Source organism: Cherax quadricarinatus, chromosome 94 (assembly GCF_038502225.1).
Source record: "Cherax quadricarinatus isolate ZL_2023a chromosome 94, ASM3850222v1, whole genome shotgun sequence".
Classification (NCBI taxonomy): domain Eukaryota; kingdom Metazoa; phylum Arthropoda; class Malacostraca; order Decapoda; family Parastacidae; genus Cherax; species Cherax quadricarinatus.
Genome location: NC_091385.1, coordinates 5,084,201 through 5,108,772, shown reverse-complemented (window position 1 = coordinate 5,108,772; position 24,572 = coordinate 5,084,201). Strand labels below are relative to the sequence as shown.

Below are 24,572 nucleotides of genomic sequence, written 5' to 3'. Positions count from 1 at the left end.
GAAAAGGCATATGATAGAGTGGATAGAGGAGCAATGTGGCAGATGTTGCAAGTATATGGAATAGGTGGTAAGTTACTAAATGCTGTAAAGAGCTTTTATGAGGATAGTGAGGCTCAGGTTAGGGTATATAGAAGAGAGGGAGAATACTTCCCGGTAAAAGTAGGTCTTAGACAGGGATGTGTAATGTCACCATGGTTGTTTAATATATATATAGATGGGGTTCTAAAAGAAGTAAATGCTAGGGTGTTCGGGAGAGGGGTGGGATTAAATTATGGGGAATCAAATTCAAAATGGGAACTGACAGTTACTTTTTGCTGATGATACTGTGCTTATGGGAGATTCTAAAGAAAAATTGCAAAGGTTAGTAGATGAGTATGAGAATGTGTGTAAAGGTAGAAAGTTGAAAGTGAACACAGAAAAGAGTAAGGTTATGAGGGTATCAAATGATTTAGATAAAGAAAAATTGGATATCAAATTGGGGAGGAGGAGTATGGAAGAAGTGAATGTTTTCAGATACTTGGGAGTTGACGTGTCGGCGGATGGGTTTATGAAGGATGAGGTTAATCATAGAATTGATGAGGGAAAAAAGGTGAGTGGTGCGTTGAGGTATATGTGGAGTCAAAAAACGTTATCTATGGAGGCAAAGAAGGGAATGTATGAAAGTATAGTAGTACCAACACTCTTATATGGATGTGAAGCTTGGGTGGTAAATGCAGCAGCGAGGAGACGGTTGGAGGCAGTGGAGATGTCCTGTCTAAGGGCAATGTGTGGTGTAAATATTATGCAGAAAATTCGGAGTGTGGAAATTAGGAGAAGGTGTGGAGTTAATAAAAGTATTAGTCAGAGGGCAGAAGAGGGGTTGTTGAGGTGGTTTGGTCATTTAGAGAGAATGGATCAAAGTAGAATGACATGGAAAGCATATAAATCTATAGGGGAAGGAAGGAGGGGTAGGGGTCGTCCTCGAAAGGGTTGGAAAGAGGGGGTAAAGGAGGTTTTGTGGGCAAGGGGCTTGGACTTCCAGCAAGCGTGCATGAGCGTGTTAGATAGGAGTGAATGGAGACGGATGATACTTGGGACCTGACGATCTGTTGGAGTGTGAGCAGGGTAATATTTAGTGAAGGGATTCAGGGAAACCGGTTATTTTCATATAGTCGGACTTTAGTCCTGGAAATGGGAAGTACAATGCCTGCACTTTAAAGGAGGGGTTTGGGATATTGGCAGTTTGGAGGGATATGTTGTGTATCTTTATACGTATATGCTTCTAAACTGTTGTATTCTGAGCACCTCTGCAGAAGCAGTGATAATGTGTGAGTGTGGTGAAAGTGTTGAATGATGATGAAAGTATTTTCTTTTTGGGGATTTTCTTTCTTTTTTGAGTCACCCTGCCTCGGTGGGAGACGGCCGACTTGTTGAAAAAAAAAAAAAAAATTATAAATCTGTAGTGGAGGGAAGGTGAGGTAGGGGTAAGCCTAGGAAAGGTTGGAGGAAGGGGGTAAAGGAGGTTTTATGTGCGAGGGGCTTTGACTTCCAACAACCATGCACGAGTGTGTTAGATAGGAACGAATGGAAACAAATGGTTTTTATGACGACGTGCTGTTGGAGTGTGAACAAGGTAACATTTATGAAGGGATTCAGGGAAACTGGCAGCCCGGACTTGAGTCCTGGAGATGGGAAGTACAGTGCCTGCACTCTGAAGGAGGGATGTTAATGTTGTAGTTTTATAAGTGTAAGTGCGCCTCTGGCAACGCAGTGATGGAGTGAATGATGAGGAAAGTTTTCCTTTTTGGGGCCACCCTGCCTTGGTGGGATATGGCTGGTTCAATGAAAACAAAAATTATAAACAAAAGGTTTTCCCGCTCTCCTCATGTATTACCATAATACAGCCTCTCCTCACTTAGCAACGTACTCGTTTACCGACGACTTGAACTTACGACGGGCTCTCTGACCAGTATGCATAACTAAATACGTAATGTATATTAGAGCTGATTTCCTTCACTCTGTTTATTACAATACTCAGTACTCTATAAACATTTAAAAATATACTAAAACTGTTATAAATGGTGCAAAAGTGACATTAAAACAACATAAAAGATGGTTGACACAAACCCACTACCATTACAGTATCCTCCTTCCTTAGCAATAAATTCGTTTACCGATGTGGCCACTTAGAAATGGAACTTCGTCTTTAACCCTTAAACGGTCCAAACAGATCGACGTTCAAATTCGTAGTGCTACAAGAGTAGATCTACTTTTTTTTGCATATTTTCAAATGTAAAAAAAAAAAATGTAGATAAAAGTTTTTTTTACACGTTTTCACATGTAAAACAAAAAAAAAAGATCTACATTTTTTTACATACTTTCAGATGTTGAAAAAACGTATATATATGTTTGGACCATTTAAGGGTTAAGTGAGGAGAGGCTGTATTATATTCTATGGGGAAGCGATAAACCCATAGAAGGAATACACCTGAGTAATCAGGTTTGATCCAAGAGAAGAGTAGTAGCAATTCCTGAATCAAGAGCTTATCATCAGTACTAATGAACCAGGGGTGACCCAAAATATACGTATCAATAGACACTGGTTAATTCTGATGGCATCCATTTATTTATTTATTTATTTATTTATTTATTTCCAATTTGAGCACACATACAGAGGTACAAAAAAATACAGATAAGAGCAGCATGCCAAAGCCACTTATACTATGCATAGCATTACGGGCTGGCTTAAAATTAACTTAAGATTAACTAAGCAATGATGAAATCAGTGATAAAACATTAATGTAAACAGATTACTATAAAGCACAAGTGAGTATTACAAAGACAGGTCATATGGTTGCATTCAGTTAGGTAGTGATTCTGTTAGGTAGTGTATTTAAAAAATAATAAAGTTAGATTGGGAGAAAAAGAGAGAAGTTAAGAGAGTGGTGAAGCAATGTAAAAAGAGAGCAAATGAGAGAGTGGGTGAGATGTTATCAACAAATTTTGTTGAAAATAAGAAAAAGTTTTGGAGTGAGATTAACAAGTTAAGAAAGCCTAGAGAAAAAATGGATTTGTCAGTTAAAAATAGGAGAGGAGAGTTATTAAATGGAGAGTTAGAGGTATTGGGAAGATGGAGGGAATATTTTGAGGAATTGTTAAATGTTGATGAAGATAGGGAAGCTGTGATTTCGTGTATAGGGCAAGGAGGAATAACATCTTGTAGGAGTGAGGAAGAGCCAGTTGTGAGTGTGGGGGAAGTTCGTGAGGCAGTAGGTAAAATGAAAGGGGGTAAGGCAGCCGGGATTGATGGGATAAAGATAGAAATGTTAAAAGCAGGTGGGGATATAGTTTTGGAGTGGTTGGTGCAATTATTTAATAAATGTATGGAAGAGGGTAAGGTACCTAGGGATTGGCAGAGAGCATGCATAGTTCCTTTGTATAAAGGCAAAGGGGATAAAAGAGAGTGCAAAAATTATAGGGGGATAAGTCTGTTGAGTGTACCTGGTAAAGTGTATGGTAGGGTTATAATTGAAAGAATTAAGAGTAAGACGGAGAATAGGATAGCAGATGAACAAGGAGGCTTTAGGAAAGGTAGGGGGTGTGTGGACCAGGTGTTTACAGTGAAACATATAAGTGAACAGTATTTAGATAAGGCTAAAGAGGTCTTTGTGGCATTTATGGATTTGGAAAAGGCGTATGACAGGGTGGATAGGGGGGCAATGTGGCAGATGTTGCAAGTGTATGGTGTAGGAGGTAGGTTACTGAAAGCAGTGAAGAGTTTTTACGAGGATAGTGAGGCTCAAGTTAGAGTATGTAGGAAAGAGGGAAATTTTTTCCCAGTAAAAGTAGGCCTTAGACAAGGATGTGTGATGTCACCGTGGTTGTTTAATATATTTATAGATGGGGTTGTAAGAGAAGTAAATGCGAGGGTCTTGGCAAGAGGCGTGGAGTTAAAAGATAAAGAATCACACACAAAGTGGGAGTTGTCACAGCTGCTCTTTGCTGATGACACTGTGCTCTTGGGAGATTCTGAAGAGAAGTTGCAGAGATTGGTGGATGAATTTGGTAGGGTGTGCAAAAGAAGAAAATTAAAGGTGAATACAGGAAAGAGTAAGGTTATGAGGATAACAAAAAGATTAGGTGATGAAAGATTGAATATCAGATTGGAGGGAGAGAGTGTGGAGGAGGTGAACGTATTCAGATATTTGGGAGTGGACGTGTCAGCGGATGGGTCTATGAAAGATGAGGTGAATCATAGAATTGATGAGGGAAAAAGAGTGAGTGGTGCACTTAGGAGTCTGTGGAGACAAAGAACTTTGTCCTTGGAGGCAAAGAGGGGAATGTATGAGAGTATAGTTTTACCAACGCTCTTATATGGGTGTGAAGCGTGGGTGATGAATGTTGCAGCGAGGAGAAGGCTGGAGGCAGTGGAGATGTCATGTCTGAGGGCAATGTGTGGTGTGAATATAATGCAGAGAATTCGTAGTTTGGAAGTTAGGAGGAGGTGCGGGATTACCAAAACTGTTGTCCAGAGGGCTGAGGAAGGGTTGTTGAGGTGGTTCGGACATGTAGAGAGAATGGAGCGAAACAGAATGACTTCAAGAGTGTATCAGTCTGTAGTGGAAGGAAGGCGGGGTAGGGGTCGGCCTAGGAAGGGTTGGAGGGAGGGGGTAAAGGAGGTTTTGTGTGCGAGGGGCTTGGACTTCCAGCAGGCATGCGTGAGCGTGTTTGATAGGAGTGAATGGAGACAAATGGTTTTTAATACTTGACGTGCTGTTGGAGTGTGAGCAAAGTAACATTTATGAAGGGATTCAGGGAAACCGGCAGGCCGGACTTGAGTCCTGGAGATGGGAAGTACAGTGCCTGCACTCTGAAGGAGGGGTGTTAATGTTGCAGTTTAAAAACTGTAGTGTAAAGCACCCTTCTGGCAAGACAGTGATGGAGTGAATGATGGTGAAAGTTTTTCTTTTTCGGGCCACCCTGCCTTGGTGGGAATCGGCCAGTGTGATAATAATAAAAAAAAAATTATGAGAAACATTTAAGATATACAATTTATAAGGTTCAGTTATTCAGTATTTATTTGGTTTTGGGTGAGTAAGTGATCTTTGAGAAGAGACTTGAATTTATAAACAGGTAGTGTTTCTTTTATATTTACAGGTAATGAATTCCAGATTTTAGGGCCTTTTATGTGCATTGAGTTTTTGCATAGTGTGAGATGGACACGAGGAACATCAAAGAGTGATCTGTGCCTTGTGTTATGGTCATGTGTTCTGTTGAGGTTGGCAAGGAGATGTTTGAGGGGAGGGTTAATATCAGAGTTAAGTGTTCTATGTATGTAATAGGTGCAGTAATAAGTATGGATGTTTTGTATGGTGAGTAGGTTTAACTAATTTTCAAGGCATCAGGATCGGCTAATTTTGATGGCAACAGTATTGGCTAATTGTGATGGCAACAATATTGGCTAATTGTGATAGCAACAGTATCAGTTAATATTGATGGCACCAGTATCAGTTAATATTGATGTCATCAGTATCAGTTAATACTGATGTCATCAGTATGTGGTCCTCTGGAAAGGCAACTCCTTCACATGTGTTTAACGAATACCAAGATTTTTCATTTGCAATGACTCATTACTATAAATTCTGGAAAAATAACCCAACTTTACCTAATGTAATAGCGCAACCATTACTATTAACAGCATTCAATAAATTGTAGATAATAAGTGTAACCTGTTTAGGCCTAGTCCCTAGACCCATTATGTGCCTCTATTTTTTTTCTGAATACAGTAAGTCCTTGACTGACAAACACATTATGGACCTCCTGAATTATATATAAAATTCATAATACAGGAAGTTTTCAACTTACAAACACGATAGGAACCTTCTGTATTATGTATAATAATGATATTATACACAATAATGATACAATAATGATATTATACACAATATTTTTTTTTTATTTATTATCACGCTGGCCGATTCCCACCAAGGCAGGGTGGCCCGAAAAAGAAAAACTTTCACCATCATTCACTCCATCACAGTCTTGCCAGAAGGGTGCTTTACACTACAGTTTTTAAACTGCAACATTAACACCCCTCCTTCAGAGTGCAGACACTGTACTTCCCATCTCCAGGACTCAAGTCCGGCCTGCCGGTTTCCCTGAATCCCTTCATAAATGTTACTTTGCTCACACTCCAACAGCACGTCAAGTATTAAAAACCATTTGTCTCCATTCACTCCTATCAAACACGCTCACGCATGCCCGCTGGAAGTCCAAGCCCCTCGCACACAAAACCTCCTTTACCCCCTCCCTCCAACCTTTCCTAGGCTGACCCCTACCCCGCCTTCCTTCCACTACAGACTGATACACTCTTGAAGTCCTTCTGTTTTGCTCCATTCTCTCTATATGTCCAAACCACCTCAACAACCCTTCCTCAGCCCTCTGGACAACAGTTTTGGTAATCCCGCACCTCCTCCTAACTTCCAAACTACGAATTCTCTGCATTATATTCACACCACACATTGCCCTCAGACATGACATCTCCACTGTCACCAGCCTTCTCCTCGCTGCAACATTCATCACCCATGCTTCACACCCATATAAGAGCGTTGGTAAAAACTATACTCTCATACATTCCCCTCTTTGCCTCCAAGGACAAAGTTCTTTGTCTCCACAGACTCCTAAGTGCACCGCTCACCCTTTTCCCCTCATCAACTCTATGATTCACCTCATCTTTCATAGACCCATCCGCTGACACGTCCACTCCCAAATATCTGAATACATTCACCTCCTCCATATTCTCTCCCTCCAGTCTGATATCCAATCTTTCATCACCTAATCTTTTTGTTATCCTCATAATCTTACTCTTTCCTGTATTCACTTTTAATTTTCTTCTTTTGCTCACCCTACCAAATTCATCCACCAATCTCTGCAACTTCTCTTCAGAATCTCCCAAGAGCACAGTGTCATCAGCAAAGAGCAACTGTGACAACTCCCACTTTATGTGTGATTCTTTATCTTTTAACTCCACACCTTTTGCCAAGACCCTTGCATTTACTTCTCTTACAACCCCATCTATAAATATATTAAACAACCATGGTGACATCACACATCCTTGTCTAAGGCCTACTTTTACTTGGAAATAATTTCCCTCTTTCCTACATACTCTAACTTGAGCCTCACTATCCTCGTAAAAACTCTTCACTGCTTTCAGTAACCTACCTCCTACACCATACACCTGTAACATCTGCCACATTGCCCCCCTATCCACCCTGTCATACGCCTTTTCCAAATCCATAAATGCCACAAAGACCTCTTTAGCCTTATCTAAATACTGTTCACTTATATGTTTCACTGTAAACACCTGGTCCACACACTCCCTACCTTTCCTAAAGCCTCCTTGTTCATCTGCTATCCTATTCTCCATCTTACTCTTAATTCTTTCAATAATGATATTATACACAATAATAATATAATAATGACATTATATACAATAATGATATAATAATGATATTATACACAATAATTATATAATAATGATATACACAATAATGATATAAAATGATATTGGTATAGGTTCTGTAGACTGGTTTAAGTCCTACCTTAGCAACAGGAGACAAATTCTCAAAATCAACAAAACGGAATCAGAACCCCTGCCGATAGCATGTGGAGTTCCCCAAGGTAGTATTCTGGGTCCCTTATTATTCTTATGTTTTGTCAATGACATGCCTATCAGTGTTAAGTGCAAACTCTTACTGTATGCAGATGACAGTGCTCTGTTAGTGTCAGGTAAAGACCCACAAGATATAGCTAATGTTTTAACACTGGAACTGGAGTCCTGCAGCAAATGGTTAGTAGACAACAAACTATCATTACACCTAGGGAAAACTGAAGCCATTCTCTTTGGCACGAAACATAAACTGAGAAGGGTAAATAATTTTAATGTCCAGTGTAATGGGGAGCCCATCACTTTGGTTTCATCAGTAAAATATCTGGGAATCCCCTTTGACCCATGCATGTCAGGAGAATTGATAGGGAACAGTGTAGTAAAGAAAGCGAATGCCAGACTGAAGTTCCTGTATAGACAAGCACAGTGTCTACCTACTGAGGCTCGCAGGACCCTATGTCTAGCCCTTATACAATGTCATATGGATTACGCTTGCTCTTCTTGGTACTCTGCCTTGACAAAAAAACTGAAAGATAGACTGCAAATCACCAAGAACAAATCGTAAGATTCATCCTGGGGCTGGGACCAAGACAGCATGTAGGCCAGAATGAATTACAGCAGTTGGATATGCTGAATGTTGAAGACAGAGTAAAACAACTGAAGCTAAATCATGTTTATAAAATTGCTCACAAACAGTGTCCAGAATATCTTGCTGTCAATTTTGTCAAGGTTGGGAACCAAAGCAATCATAGTATGTACTAGGGGGAGAGAGCACAACTTTGTAGTACCCACAGTCATTGGCCAGGCTTCAAACACCTTTTATTGTACAGCAATAAAGGAATGGAACAATCTGCCTGCACATGTCAAAGCCAGTCATGGCATGAACCAGTTCAAGAAGAGTGCCAAAAGGTGTCTGATGAATGTAGTTACAGAAAGGGAGGGGAATGATTTTCTATTTTTTAGCTAACATACGCGTAAATATTACCTTATTCCTAGTAATGACCCTCGTCATTGTAGTCATAATGACCCTTGTGCAGTAGATATTTTTTTTAGTATGATAATAAGATGCTATCTTCATTATAGAACAATAAAAAAATATTATAACCTTTATATTATAATAATAAGGTAAAAGGACCCCAATGGAAATAAGTCACTGTGTCTGACTTTTTTGGGTTATCCTAGGTTCTCTACACATATGCTGCTATGTATGATAATTCTATGTAACTGTATTTGTGTATACCTGAATAAACTTACTTACTTACTTACTAATGATATAATAATGATATTATACACAATAATGATATAAAAATATTATACACAATAATGATATTATACACAATAATGATATAATAATGATACTATACTTAATACAAAAGTTTCTCAATCTGTTGTTAAGTCAATGACTTACTGTACCGCCCTCATCAGAGGGAACATTATAAAAATAAAAAACTAATTTTATCAACATCTTACCTTCAACCTCTCTGCCAGATAGTATATACGGTTGGGATGATTGGGAAAATCAGCTGCTTCTAACTTGAATTTTTTTTGATAAACAGCAATTTTTTTCACTGGAAAGTAGCAAAATCCCAAACCATCTGAGAAATTTTGGAATAAATGAGGTTCTAACAATTTCTTGAATTTTTCTTGAAGGATACCTGTTCAGAGAGACGATAACTGTTATATTATATAATCTCCATAAAAAATACATATTCCTTCAAATCATACATGGTATTTTCATATAGCAAACCTTAAACTTTTTAGTCTAAGCAAGATCTACATTTTACTAAATTATTAGAATTCCTCCCATTAAACAAATTGTTATATACTGTATATCATTATATATATACGTATCATTATATATGCTATATGATAGAAAAGGCCTGAAGATGTCATTAGTGAACCATTAATGAATAAAGGAAAGGTTGCTTTAATGGCTGGAATACATACAGTTTACCTTGGACTCTGTTATTCCATTTTTTTTTTTTTTTGTAAAACAGGCTAAATTACTGATTCTGGTTATTTTACAGGGTAGTTCTAATAACTGAATAGGCAGTTTCTTGTACTCAACTGATAGAACAGAAGAAATACTAGCAAAATTGCCTGCATTAGGTTGGTTTGAGCACTGGAATTGTTCTAAAATAAGCCTCAAAGTGGGTGAAAATCACAATTATGTAATATCCTCCTAACCTCTGAGTTTGCACCTCTGTAATTCTGTAAATTTACCATCAAATTTCAAATACTATATGGTGTCATTGCCTCAACAAAAAATCCTTAAAATTTTTGAGGATAAAGTTATCATTATGTTTTTTCAATCGCAGCACTTTAAATTCCAGGAGTCACAACAGTGAAAGGGTTACCAGACACTCAGACAATTCTCCCCCCTATCAGTCCATTACATCAAGTGTATATTGACATATTTTTTTGAAACCCTATTCTCCAAAAGCTGCCACCCAACAACGAGTGAGAAAGTACAACCTGGATTTTAACAGTAAAAATTTAAATGGAAAAATAAGCTATACTTTCAAAATTGTACCATTTGTTCATTAGCTACCTTTCTTATTGTACATATAATTGTAGTTAATTGCATAAGAAATCATACTTGGGTATCCCATAGATCGATCATTAGCACACTCATTTCACACTGAGATCCGGGGTCAATCCCCTATATGGCTGGAAACATTAGGATGTTTCAACAACCCTTCCTCAGCCCTCTGGACAACAGTTTTGGTAATCCCGCACCTCCTCCTAACTTCCAAACTACGAATTCTCTGCATTATATTCACACCAAACATTGCCCTCAGACATGACATCTCCACTGTCTCCAGCCTTCTCCTCGCTGCAACATTCATCACCCATGCTTCACACCCATATAAGAGCGTTGGTAAAACTATACTCTCATACATTCCCCTCTTTGTCTCCAAGGACAAAGTTCTTTGTCTCCACAGACTCCTAAGTGCACCACTCACCCTTTTCCCCTCATCAATTCTATGATTCACCTCATCTTTCATAGGCCCATCCGCTGACATGTCCACTCCCAAATATCTGAATACATTCACCTCCTCCATACTCTCTCCTTCCAATCTGATATCCAATCTTTCATCACCTAATCTTTTTGTTATCCTCATAACCTTACTCTTTCCTGTATTCACTTTTAATTTTCTTCTTTTGCATACCCTACCAAATTCATCCACCAACCTCTGCAACTTCTCTTCAGAATCTCCCAAGAGCACAGTGTCATCAGCAAAGAGCAACTGTGACAACTCCCACTTTATGTGTGATTCTTTATCTTTTAACTCCACGCCTCTTGCCAAGCCCCTCGCATTTACTTCTCTTACAACCCCATCTATAAATATATTAAACAACCACGGTGACATCACACATCCTTGTCTAAGGCCTACTTTTACTGGGAAATAATTTCCCTCTTTCCTACATACTCTAACTTGAGCCTCACTATCCTCGTAAAAACTCTTCACTGCTTTCAGTAACCTACCTCCTATACCATACACCTGCAACATCTGCCACACTGATCTAATTTGCCTGAAATGCTCTGCATAACAATGGGCATTCTATATAGTAGTACATATGCCATTAATGTCAGCTAGGCCTGTATACCTTGTACATGTACTTCTAGAAATAAAGATTATTATTATTATTATTATTGTTATTATTATAGGTAGTAGGTTGGTAGACAGCAACCACCCAGGGAGGTACTACCGTCCTGCCAAGTGAGTGTAAAACGAAAGCCTGTAATTGTTTTACATGATGGTAGGATTGCTGGTGTCTTTTGTCTGTCTCATAAATATGCAAGATTACAGGTACGTCTTGCTACTTCTACTTACACTTAGGTCACACTACACATACATGTACATGTTTATTTATACACACTCATCTGAGTTTTCTTTGATTTTATCTTAATAGTTCTTGGTCTTATTACTTTTCCTTTTATATCCATGGGGAAGTGGAATAAGAATCTTTCCTCCGTAAGCCATGCGTGTTGTAAAAGTCAACTAAAATGCCGGGAACAATGGGCTAGTAACCCCTTTTCCTGTAAAGATTACTAAAAAGAATAAGAAGAAGAAAATTGTCGAAGTGGGAAGTCTGAATGTGCGTGGATGTTGTGCAAATGATAAGAAAGAGATGATTGTGGATGTTATGAATGAGAAGAAACTGGATGTCCTGGCTTTAAGTGAAACAAAGCTGAAGGGGGTGGGAGAGTTTCAATGGAGAGGAATAAATGGGATTAGGTCAGGGGTTTCAAATAGAGTTAGAGCTAAAGAAGGAGTAGCAATAATGTTGAAGGATAAGCTATGGCAGGAAAAGAGGGAATACAAATGCATAAATTCAAGGATTATGTGGAGTAAAATAAAGATTGGATGTGAAAAGTGGGTTATAGTAAGCATATATGCACCTGGAGAAGAGAGAAGTGTAGAGGAGAGAGAGAGAGATTCTGGGAAATGTTGAGTGAATGCGTGGGGAGTTTTGAATCAAGTGTGAGAGTAATGGTGGTTGAGGATTTCAATGCTAAAGTGGGTAAAAATGTTATGGAGGGAGTAGTAGGTAAATTTGGGGTGCCAGGGGTAAATGTAAATGGGGAGCCTTTAATTGAGCTATGTGTAGAAAGAAATTTGGTAATAAGTAATACATATTTTATGAAAAAGAGGATAAATAAATATACAAGGTATGATGTAGCATGTAATGAAAGTAGTTTGTTAGATTATGTATTGGTGGATAAAAGGTTGATGGGTAGGCTCCAGGATGTACATGTTTATAGAGGGGCAACTGATATATCAGATCATTATTTAGTTGTAGCTACAGTTAGAGTAAGAGGTAGATGGGAAAAGAGGAAGGTGGCAACAACAAGTAAGAGGGAGGTGAAAGTGTATAAGCTAAGGGAGGAGGAAGTTCGGGCGAGATATAAGCGACTATTGGCAGAAAGGTGGGCTAGTGCAAAGATGAGTAGTGGGGGGGTTGAAGAGGGTTGGAATAGTTTTAAAAATGCAGTATTAGAATGTGGGGCAGAAGTTTGTGGTTATAGGAGGGTGGGGGCAGGAGGAAAGAGGAGTGATTGGCGGAATGATGAAGTAAAGGGTGTGATAAAAGAGAAAAAGGTAGCTTACGAGAGGTTTTTACAAAGCAGAAGTGTTATAAGAAGAGCAGAGTATATGGAGAGTAAAAGAAAGGTGAAGAGAGTGGTGAGAGAGTGCAAAAGGAGAGCAGATGAAAGAGTGGGAGAGGCACTGTCAAGAAATTTTAATGAAAATAAGAAAAAATTTTGGAGTGAGTTAAACAAATTAAGAAAGCCTAGGGAAAGTATGGATTTGTCTGTTAAAAACAGAGTAGGGGAGTTAGTAGATGGGGAGAGGGAGGTATTAGGTAGATGGCGAGAATATTTTGAGGAACTTTTAAATGTTGAGGAAGAAAGGGAGGCGGTAATTTCATGCACTGGCCAGGGAGGTATACCATCTTTTAGGAGTGAAGAAGAGCAGAATGTAAGTGTGGTGGAGGTACGTGAGGCATTACGTAGAATGAAAGGGGGTAAAGCAGCTGGAACTGATGGGATCATGACAGAAATGTTAAAAGCAGGGAGGGATATAGTGTTGGAGTGGTTGGTACTTTTGTTTAATAAATGTACGAAAGAGGGGAAGGTACCTAGGGATTGGCGGAGAGCATGTATAGTCCCTTTATATAAAGGGAAAGGGGACAAAAGAGATTGTAAAAATTATAGAGGAATAAGTTTACTGAGTATACCAGGAAAAGTATACGGTAGAGTTATAATTGAAAGAATTAGAGGTAAGACAGAATGTAGAATTGCGGATGAGCAAGGAGGCTTCAGAGTGGGTAGGGGATGTGTAGATCAAGTGTTTGCATTGAAGCATATATGTAAACAGTATTTAGATAAAGGTAGGGAAGTTTTTATTGCATTTATGGATTTAGAAAAGGCATATGATAGAGTGGATAGAGGAGCAATGTGGCAGATGTTGCAAGTTTATGGAATAGGTGGTAAGTTACTAAATGCTGTAAAGAGCTTTTATGAGGATAGTGAGGCTCAGGTTAGGGTGTGTAGAAGAGAGGGAGAATACTTCCCGGTAAAAGTAGGTCTTAGACAGGGATGTGTAATGTCACCATGGTTGTTTATTATATTTATAGATGGGGTTGTAAAAGAAGTAAATGTTAGGGTGTTCGGGAGAGGGGTGGGATTAAATTATGGGGAATCAAATTCAAAATGGGAATTGACACAGTTACTTTTTGCTGATGATACTGTGCTTATGGGAGATTCTAAAGAAAAATTGCAAAGGTTAGTGGATGAGTTTGAGAATGTGTGTAAAGGTAGAAAGTTGAAAGTGAACATAGAAAAGAGTAAGGTGATGAGGGTATCAAATGATTTAGATAAAGAAAAATTGGATATCAAATTGGGGAGGAGGAGTATGGAAGAAGTGAATGTTTTCAGATACTTGGGAATTGACGTGTCGGCGGATGGATTTATGAAGGATGAGGTTAATCATAGAATTGATGAGGGAAAAAAGGTGAGTGGTGCATTGAGGTATATGTGGAGTCAAAAAACGTTATCTATGGAGGCAAAGAAGGGAATGTATGAAAGTATAGTAGTACCAACACTCTTATATGGATGTGAAGCTTGGGTGGTAAATGCAGCAGCGAGGAGACGGTTGGAGGCAGTGGAGATGTCCTGTCTAAGGGCAATGTGTGGTGTAAATATTATGCAGAAAATTCGGAGTGTGGAAATTAGGAGAAGATGTGGAGTTAATAAAAGCATTAGTCAGAGGGCAGAAGAGGGGTTGTTGAGGTGGTTTGGTCATTTAGAGAGAATGGATCAAAGTAGAATGACATGAAAAGCATATAAATCTATAGGGGAAGGAAAGAGGGGTAGGGGTCGTCCTCGAAAGGGTTGGAAAGAGGGGGTAAAGGAGGTTTTGTGGGCGAGGGGCTTGGACTTCCAGCAAGCGTGCATGAGCATGTTAGATAGGAGTGAATGGAGACAAATGATACTTGGGACCTGACGATCTGTTGGAGTGTGAGCAGGGTAATATTTAGTGAAGGGATTCAGGGAAACCGGTTATTTTCTTATAGTCGGACTTGAGTCCTGGAAATGGGAAGTACAATGCCTGCACTTTAAAGGAGGGGTTTGGGATATTGGCAGTTTGGAGGGATATGTTGTGTATCTTTGTACGTATATGCTTCTAAACTGTTGTATTCTGAGCACCTCTGCAAAAGCAGTGATAATGTGTGAGTGTGGTGAAAGTGTTGAATGATTATGAAAGTATTTTCTTTTTGGGGATTTTCTTTCTTTTTTTGGGTCACCCTGCCTCGGTGGGAGACGACCAACTTGTTGAAAAAAAAAAAAATTATTACTTAGTAGTCTATGTTTAAATCTTAATGTTTAAACATTAGAATTAGTTTGCCTAAAATGCACTGCATGTTAATGGCTTTCTTCTGTGCATGTAAATCAAGTGTTTCCTAACACTCGCTCTTCCTGTTTACTTAGCAGTAAGTAGGTACCTGGGTGTCAGTTGACTGGTGTGGGTTGCATTCTGGGGGGACAAGACTGAAGGACCACAATGGAAATAAGACAGATAGTCCTCAATAATGAACTGACATTCTTGGGTTACTCTGGGTGGATAAACCTCCAGGTTGATATACTCTTGATAAGTTTCGAGTTTCACTACTCATGGAGCCAGGTCATGGGCCAGGCTTGTCTGGTGCTTGCCTGGTTAACAAGGCTGTTACTGCTGGAGGCCTGATACCTCACATATCCATCACAGTCTGGTTGATCTGGCATCTGGTGAAGATACTTTGTATTGTACTGTATTGGTTTTATTCAATTTACACCAATCATAGCCACAAACCTGATGAATGTAAAAGTATCCATGGTATTCGCTGCAGCTGCTGTGATGTGATGCCATGATCCTTTAGGAAATACAGAGTTTTCCTCATATTTTTATCAGACACCTGTGGACACTGGCTGATGTGCACCATATGGACAGCCTCATCATTACTGATGTCATATATTTGGCTTAAATCTTTCATTGAAGCCTCACTGACATTTATCTATGGCAAGAACACAGAATAAAATTTAGAATTTAACAGATACACTATCTAAAAAATAATAATAATTAATAATCATAATATTTGTAGTTTGGAGGGGCAGCTGAACTGCTGTTTAAAACAGTTTATGACAGAACCAACTAGAGGAAACAACCTGCTTGACTTGGTTCTTGCCAACAAAGAATCACTAGTTATAATCTTGAGGTTAATGATGAGCTTGGGGAAAGTGATCACAAATCACTTAGTCTCAATACATCATGGAATTACCCAGATAACTGCAATCAAGTCACTGTTCCAGACTTTCGCTTGGCTGACTTCATGGGGTTGAGAAATTGCCTGGGTGGGCTAATATGATGCCAATATGATGTGTTTCAGAGCATAGTGCTAGCTGCCCGTACAACTTTTGTTCTGAGTAGGGAAATTAGATCTAACAAAAATGATCCCAAATTGATAAACAATAGATTAAAACATCTCATTGGTCAAAAGAGAGGCACATATAGGCATATCAAAAGAGGGAAAGGGCAGTTGAGAAATCAACATATTCAATTAGAGAGATATAAAAAAAAAGGAATAAGAAAACAAAAAGGGATTATGAGGCTAAAGTCACAAGGGATTCGAAGACTAACCCAAAAGGGTTGTTTCATGTATACAGAGGTAAGGCTAGGGACAAGATAGGCCCACTTAAGAGTAACTCAGGTCAGATCACTGACAGTGATAAGGAAATGTGTGAATTTTTCAATACCTACTTCCTCTCAGGTTTTACTCAGGAAGATACTAGCAAAATTCTAGAAATAATAAATTATGTAGAACAGGACAATAATAAACTATGCACTGTTGGTGTAACTAGTGACACGATCCTCAGACAAATAGAGAAATTAAAACCTAACAAATCCCCAGGAATGTAAAGAGGAAATTAGCATACCTTTGGCTAATCTTTTCAATGTATCACTACACACTGGCATTGTGCCAGACAAGTGGAAAATAGCAAATGTAATAGCTATTTACAAGGCAGGTGACAGGTCCTTAGCTTTGAACTATAGACCAATAAGCCTTACCTCCACAGTTGGAAAATTTATGGAATCAATATTCACTAAAGTATTTGAGGAGGCAGACCACAGTACTGAATATGATAGTGCATATGTGGATTTCAGTAAGGCTTTCGATAGAGTTCCACATCAGAGGAAACTTAAGGCACATGAAATAGGAGAAATTTTTTCCTGCATAGAGGCATGGTTGACAAATAGGCAGCAGAGAGTTTGCATAAATGGGGAGAAATCAGAATGGGGGCATGTCACAAGCAGTGTTTCACAGGGGTCAGTGTTGGGCCCCTTGTTGTTCACAATTTACATAAACAACATAGATGAGGGAATAAATAGCAACATAAGCAAATTTGCTGATGGCACCAAAATAGGCCATCCAATTCATTCTAATGAGGACATTAGAGCACTCCAGGATGATTTGAATAGACTGATGCAATGGTCGGAGAAGTGGCAGATGCAGTTTAATATAGACATATGCAAAGTTCTAAATGTTGGACAGGAAAATAACCATTTTTATTTATTTATTATCACACTGGCCGATTCCCACCAAGGCAGGGTGGCCCGAAAAAGAAAAACTTTCACCATCATTCACATCATCATGTTACATATAAACTAAATAATGTAGACCTTAATACTGCGGATTATGAAAAGGATTTAGGAGTTCTGGTTAGCAGTAATATGAAACCAAGACAACAGTACATAAGTGTTTGCAATAAAGCTAACAGAATCCTTGGCTTCATATCAAGAAGTATAAATAATAGAAGTCCTCGGGTTGTTCTTCAACTCTATATATCTTTCGTTAGGCCTCATTTTGATTATGCTGTACAGTTTTGGTCACTGAATTACAGAATGGATATAAATGCACTGGAAAATGTACAAAGGAGGATGCCATGTATCAGAAATCTTCCCTCTGAGGATAGACTAAGGGCCCTGAATCTGCACTCTCTAGAAAGGCGTAGAATTAGGGGGTATATGACTGAGGTGTATAAATGGAAAACAGGAATTAATAAAGGGGATGTAAATACCGTGCTAAAAATATCTAGCATAGACAAGACTCGCAGCAATGGTTTTAAGATGGTAAAATTCAGATTCAGGAAGGATATAGGAAAGCACTGGTTTAGTAATAGAGTTGTGGATGAGTGGAACAAACTCCCGAGTACAGTCATAGAAACTAAGAAGTTGTGTAGTTTAAAAATAAGATGGATAAATACATGAGTTTATGTGGGTGGGTGTGAGCTGGACCTGACTAATTGTACTACTAGGTCAGATGCTGTGCTCCTACCTTAATGAATGTGACTGACCTGACTAGGTTAAGGCACTGGCTTAAGCCGGTAGGCTTGCTGCAGTGTTCCTTCTTTCTTATGTTCTTAAGAGAGTGATAGAGTGAATGATGGTGAAAGTGTTTCTTCTTTGGGTCACCCCACCTCAGAAGGTGACAGTCAGTGTGTTAATTGTAAGAAGTCAACTGACAATAAAGAACAAATATACACAAATAACCCGCACATAGAAGAGAGGAGCTAACGACGACGTTTTGGTCTACTTGGACCATTTACAAAGTCACACTAACGAGAAGGAGAGCAGGATGGCTATATATAGGCAGGAGGTGGTAGTAGTGGAGGTTGAAGGAAGTAGTAGAGGGGAGGTAGTAAGAGTAGGAGGGGCCAGTCAAATACTAAGAAAGAGGAGCACTGCAAGGGAGCTGGTGCCCAAAGAGGATAAGAGCAAGAACACCGAGGGGGAAAACAAATAAATAAGTAAATAAAGAAGAAACAAATACACAGGGCAGAAGAAAGACAACCCAAAGGAGAAAAAGGAAAGGGGAAGAGGGAGAAGAAGAAAAAAGGAGGAATCAGGTTAGGTCACGAGTGTTCTGAACTTTGGAGCATTTTACAATGTAGTGGGAGAGGAAGGCATCTACAGAGACGAAGCCAAGACTAAGATTCATACAAGGAAAGTTGTGTATTAGGGAGGATTCAACCAGACGGTGACTGTTAAAGTTGGAAGTAGGGAAGACAGTTTTAGCAGAAGACCAGTCAATAGGATGGCTGTGATCTTTGACGTGACAGAAAAGAGCATTGTTAATGTCGGCAAGCCTAACACTATTTTTGTGCTCCCTAGGTCTGTCAGAAAGAGATCGACCAGTTTCTCCAAATTACTGAAGAGGACAGGAGGAACAAGAAATAGAGTAGACACCAGGAGCATCTGTAGAGGAAGGAGAGGTATGAACAAGATTAGTGCGAAGAGTATTAGTCTGGCGGAAAGTAAGTTTGATGTCTAAGGAACGGAGAGAGTTGTTGAGATTAGAAAGACCGGAAATGTAGGGAAGGCAAAGGACAGGAGAGTTCCCAGGAGTAGAGAGTTTGGGAGAGAAGAAATTACGTTTAGCACGTGAGAAGGCAGTCTATGGAATGGGAAGGGTAGCCAAGACGGGAAAATGAATTATGAAGAGTGGAAATTTCTGACTGAAGGAACTGAGGATCACATATGCGGAGAGCACAGAGAAAGAGGGTGGCTAACGCTCTCGCTTCACACGGCGAGGGCCTAGGTTCGATTCCCAGCCAGAGTAGAAACAATGGGAGTGTTTCTTTCCACTTGTTGTCTATGTTCCCCATCAGTAAAATGGGTACCTGGGTGTTAGTCGACTGGTGTGGGTCGCATCCTGGGACACTGACCTAATTTGCCCGACATGTGGAGCATAACAAGGGGCTTTCTATATAGTAGTATGTCATTGTTGTCAGCTAGGTCTGTATACCATGTACATGTACTTGTAGTAAATAAAGATATTATTATATTATTATTATAAACACTTTTCTTGACAGAGGAAGCATGATAAGAAAAGTAGTGAATGTACATGCCACTGTGCATAGCCTTGCAGTAAACGAAAAAGGCAACACCTGTATCTGAGCGGTGGACATGAACATCAAGAAAAGGAAGCAAGGAATTAGATTGCCATTCAGCTTTAAACTTTATGGAAGGGGCAAGATTATTAAGAGCATCAAGATATGGTTGGAAGAGACAAGAGTCACGAGGCCACAGAGCAAAGATGTCATCAACATAGCGGAGCCAGAGTGAAGGGCGCAGATCGATAGTAGGAAGAAGAACAGTCTCAAAGTATTCCATGTAAAGATTAGCAAGAACAGGAGAGATAGATTAGAGCCCATAGTGACACCAAAGGTTTGAGAATAATATTTCCATTGGAAGGAAAAGGAATTAGAGTCTACACAGGGGCGGATAAGATCAAGAAAGACATCAGTAGGTATAGGGAGATGAAGAAACCCTTCATTGGCCTTCTCTCTAAGAAAATCAAGGAATCATCAAGAGGGACATTGGTGAAGAGGGACTCAACGTCAAGACTAAACATCTTACAGGTCGGGAGAGAGCGAACCCATTCAATGAAGTCTGGAGAGTGACGGAGGTGGGCAGGAGAAAAAGTACCAAGAAAGGGAGTGAGGGTTTTGGCCAGTCAAGAAGCAAGAGAATAAGAGACAGAACCTCTAGAGGATATGATAGGACATAGGGGAATATCAGGTTTATGGGTTTTGGGAAGGCCACAGAAATAGGGCAGAGAGGGACAGATGACACAAAAACGTTGAACAAAGTCAAAGTCAGGAGGACAGAGGTCACACAGAGTCCTTAGTTTCTTGTTAAAAGTTCTCTTAATGCGATCAAGAGGGTTGGAAGCTAGAGGAGTGTAGGTACGTGAGTCAGAGAGCAAGACATCAGCTTTACGGAGGTAATCCTCGCAATCAAGGATAACTACCGAATTACCTTTGTCAAAAGATAGTATGACAATGTTGGTATTGGATTTAAGAGAGGAAAGGGCAAGTTGGTAACGGTGTGGAAGGTGGTGGTTCTTTGAAAACAGACTATCAAGAGGAGGAAGGAGAGTGCCACGAAAGGTGGACAAGTCAGGAAGATTACGGGAGCGAGACTTATGAAAAGAATCAAAAGAGCTAATCAGGGCAATACCAGCGTGAGGAGTAGGTGAAGTGGCAAAGTAAAGACCAAAACCAAGAAGTTCAAGCTCATATTGAGAGAGTGTGACAGAAGACAGGTTAGTACCACAGTTGGTAAGGGAGAATTTAGACCAAGGGCTATCTGAGATGAGATGTTAAAAGTGCTTAGGATACAACACTGAGGACAATCAGTTAGCATTGTATAATGTTAGGGAGATTATTTATATATAAAGAAAAATGCAGTACTACTTACTGTCTTACTGAACCCTTTCCAGTCTTGCTCATTTGAATCATTGGTTAATTCTTCCTCTTCAAATGTACACTCTTTATTGACTACTGCATCTTCTCTGCAAATTGTGAAATTAATAGTGCAAGTAAAACACACAAAAGGAATAAGGAAACTATATTAACAGATAATACTTTACTTAGACACCAAGCTTTATCAAGATAGGTATACTTCTATACTAACTTTAATTGGGCAGTTAGCCCAATAAAGAGATAAGATAGAGTACAGTTAACAAAAATCAAGTGAAAAACCATTAACCCTCTAAGAGTCCGTCCTGTAGTTCTACGGCTTTGAAGCCAGAGTCCAAACCATAATACTACGTCACGAGCTAAATTCCCTCAGATAAGCTGTGAGTGGTAAATTTGGGCCTAGATATGAGAGAATGTATCTATGTGGAAAGTGTGCACCATATAAAACAAATCCTGCAGCACGCAGTCCATAACGAGAAAAAAAACTGCGACCGTGTTTTTGGATTAAAACAGCAACTTTACGGTGTATTTTCATATGGTTTTTACAGTTATATTCGCAGTTCTTGGTTTCATTTGACAGATTGGAAGATATATTACAGAAATAGAGATGATTTTGATTGGTTTTAGTACTCAAAATAGCTTGAAATTGAGCTCAAAATAGCAGAAATGTTAAATTTTTGCCGATGTTCAAGAATAAACACATCACATCATGCATCCAATATACATCAGCTGGTAGGTCTAGTGTGTGTTCATGAATGAACTGATATTATTTATACAATTATTACAATATTGCATAACAGTAAATCTTCTATTTTTTGGCGTGAATAAAAATTCTTTATGTGAATAAAAAATCAACATGGAATTCATGTGTAATGTAACTAATAAACTTAAGAAATGTTAATTTAGTGCCAGGAATGCCTGCATTGTTTATTCTGGACCCTATTTTGAAATTGGATTATTTTGAAATTTTTGTGAAATTAGCCAAATTACCAATTTCTGATCACTTTACTGGGTAGTTGAAATAGTTGATGGGACACATACTAGCGAAATAGCTAAGAATTTGGTCTAGTGGAACAATGCAATTGGCCGAAAATAGGACTCAAAGTGGACAAAATCGTCAATGCGTAAATATTGCTGACACAGCAAAATTCACAAGAGCGTAATTTTGTCAGTTTTTTTTATCAAATTTTGTACTTTTTGTTATATTAGCTTCAGAAAAATAATCTCTACCATTTCATAATAAAAAATAATATTTTTTTTTTTTTTAAATTCTTGGACCCTGTGGGGAATTTTCAGATTTGGAGCCTGGACCCTCAAAGGGTTAAAATCAATACTTGGAGTTGGAGGCATTTTCTAACAATTAATTTTTCAGCTAAAATAAGTCAATTATCATACTTTTAATTGATACTTCTGATAATTTACAATTGTAATGCAATTTTCTTATGAATCATCATTTATTGTAAATGCACTGGAAAACATAGAAGAAAAGACTTCAGATTAGTAACCCATGAGACCTAATACCACAGAATAATTTATGAAAATGAAATAATGCGATCTATTTTGATTAGACTCTTTTTATGGCCCTTCCTGAGGATACCACCCATAACAGTTGGCTAACTCCTAGGTATTTATTTCTAGGTAACAGGAGCAACAAGTGTTAAACTTGCCTAAAGTGTAATGAACATTTGTCAATGCTCAATAATAACCCATACTGAGACTGAAACTCAGGAGATTACTTGATCTACATATTTCAACCCCCTTCTGGGATCCTCATCTGAAGAGGATCCCAGAAGGGGATCGAAATATGCAGGTCAATTAATCTCTCGAGTTTCCATGCGTACACGTCTTGCCTCGCCCAGGATCTGATTCCAATTGCTTTTGGCTGAGAGCCAAAAGCATTACCACTGCACTACGAGGTATCCAAGGAAATATTTACCATAACAAATTATGACACTTGAGAAACATTTGGTTATCTTCATTAGAGAGATGTTTTGCTAACCAGTGGCTTCTTCAGTTCATTACAGAGGAGAAAGGTGTTAAGATGAGCAGAGACTGATTACCTCAAACTCCTCCTTACCTGCCACCATTCCTCTCTGTAATGGACTGAAGAAGCCAATGGCTGGCAAAACATTTACATAATCAAGATTCCCAAAAGTTTCACAAATGTCTCGTTCTTCAATAAAATATCACATTAGTTGCACATGTCCTTTTACCTAATTTTTTCAACACACCGGCTGTCTCCCACCGGGGCAACAATTCTGCCGACATTATTATCCTTAAGCATACCTGGTACCAAGTGACTCAGCTTTTGAATATGAAGACAGCAACCCAACAGCAACATCACATCGAACATTCTGCAGCAAGTCATTTCTCCATGAAACACATCTTCTGCTTAATGCTCTTAGAGATGGTATTAACATAGGAGCAGCAGCTGATGTGCTACACCAGCAAGATGAGTTCCTCACTTGAACTACTGAAAAAAACAAGTTTAAATGATAATCATTACCCTATTTTTTTAGCATATAAGTGCACCTTTTTTCCCACAGAAAGTTTGGGAAAAATCACAAAGCACCTTATATGCTCAAGGTCAGGATCAAGGCTTAGGGTTATGCTTTAGCATAAAGTATCAAGGTCATTATCCCTTGAACATAATGACTGATTTATCATTATGATACTTGTCGTGCGCCTTATATGCCAGAAAATAAAGTATATTAATGAGGAAGGGTTATTTAGCACTAGGGAAAGGGGTGGAGGGGGGATGGTAATCAAGGTTGATCCAAGGGAAGTGCTAAATCATAAGTGTAATACAGCATCTTGAGAATGAGAGGAAATCAGGTTAATTCAAGGAAGGAGAGGACAGCTCCAATTTCTTGGATCAAAAGCCCTTCACCAGCATAAAGTCACTTTGACTTTTCATATACGTATTAAAATAATTGGCTAATATTTAGTTTACGAGTTCAATATATAAGTTCTCCAATATGAACTGGTTTGTGTACTGGGTTATCATAGTTAATTTACACTTATGTTACTATGTATGATAATTTGTGTATTATTATTATAATCATAACTAAGTGCTAAACCCGTAAGGGTCATACAATAATAATTTAACTATTTGCATACCTGTACCTAAACGAAGTTTACTATACTTTACGTTACTTTACTTAATTCACTTCCAGATCCATTTCCTTGGATCAAGAGCCCCTCAGCGACCACCAGGGCCCAGGAAATAAGTCAAGGACCCCAATGGTAGTAGTCACTCTTCACTTTTTGTGTTATCCTTGATAATTTATACTATGTATGATAACTGTACTTATGTATACCTGAACCTCAATAAACTTACTTATGTATACTTTATTATTATAAAAGTTGGAAGGTGGATTCAACCTGGCTGGACACAAGACGTTAAGTGTTGACCAATATGAGCCATTTATCTTGTTCCTGGCTGAGTAACACTGATGGAAGACACTTCTTAGTAACATCTCACTATTTAACAACACTTCTAGATGTTATATTTAGTTTTATTTCAGGAATGAAGGTGTAAAATATGATAAAATATTCAGTGCCAGTCCATCTTGTTGTTGTTGAGGGTTTATAGGGCCACTGGCAGTGTGCGCC

The 24,572-nt window shown here is 38.8% G+C and overlaps 1 protein-coding gene across 2 annotated transcripts in view; it reads right to left on the bottom strand.

The window, feature by feature from the left end:
• LOC128700911 (uncharacterized) overlaps positions 1-24,572 on the bottom strand; it is a 64,481-nt gene extending 39,909 nt beyond the window's left edge. The window contains exons 1-5 of one of the 2 annotated variants that reach the window (XM_053794391.2): positions 24,298-24,572; positions 23,244-23,430; positions 20,956-21,049; positions 15,508-15,709; positions 9,116-9,300 (exon numbers count right to left, since the gene is read on the bottom strand). In XM_053794391.2, the coding sequence (XP_053650366.2) occupies positions 9,116-9,300; positions 15,508-15,709; positions 20,956-21,049; positions 23,244-23,430; positions 24,298-24,436 (807 nt within the window). In that variant the 5' untranslated portion in view covers positions 24,437-24,572. The remainder of the gene's footprint in view (positions 1-9,115; positions 9,301-15,507; positions 15,710-20,955; positions 21,050-23,243; positions 23,431-24,297) is intronic. The other variant, XM_070104737.1, reaches the window with a different exon arrangement.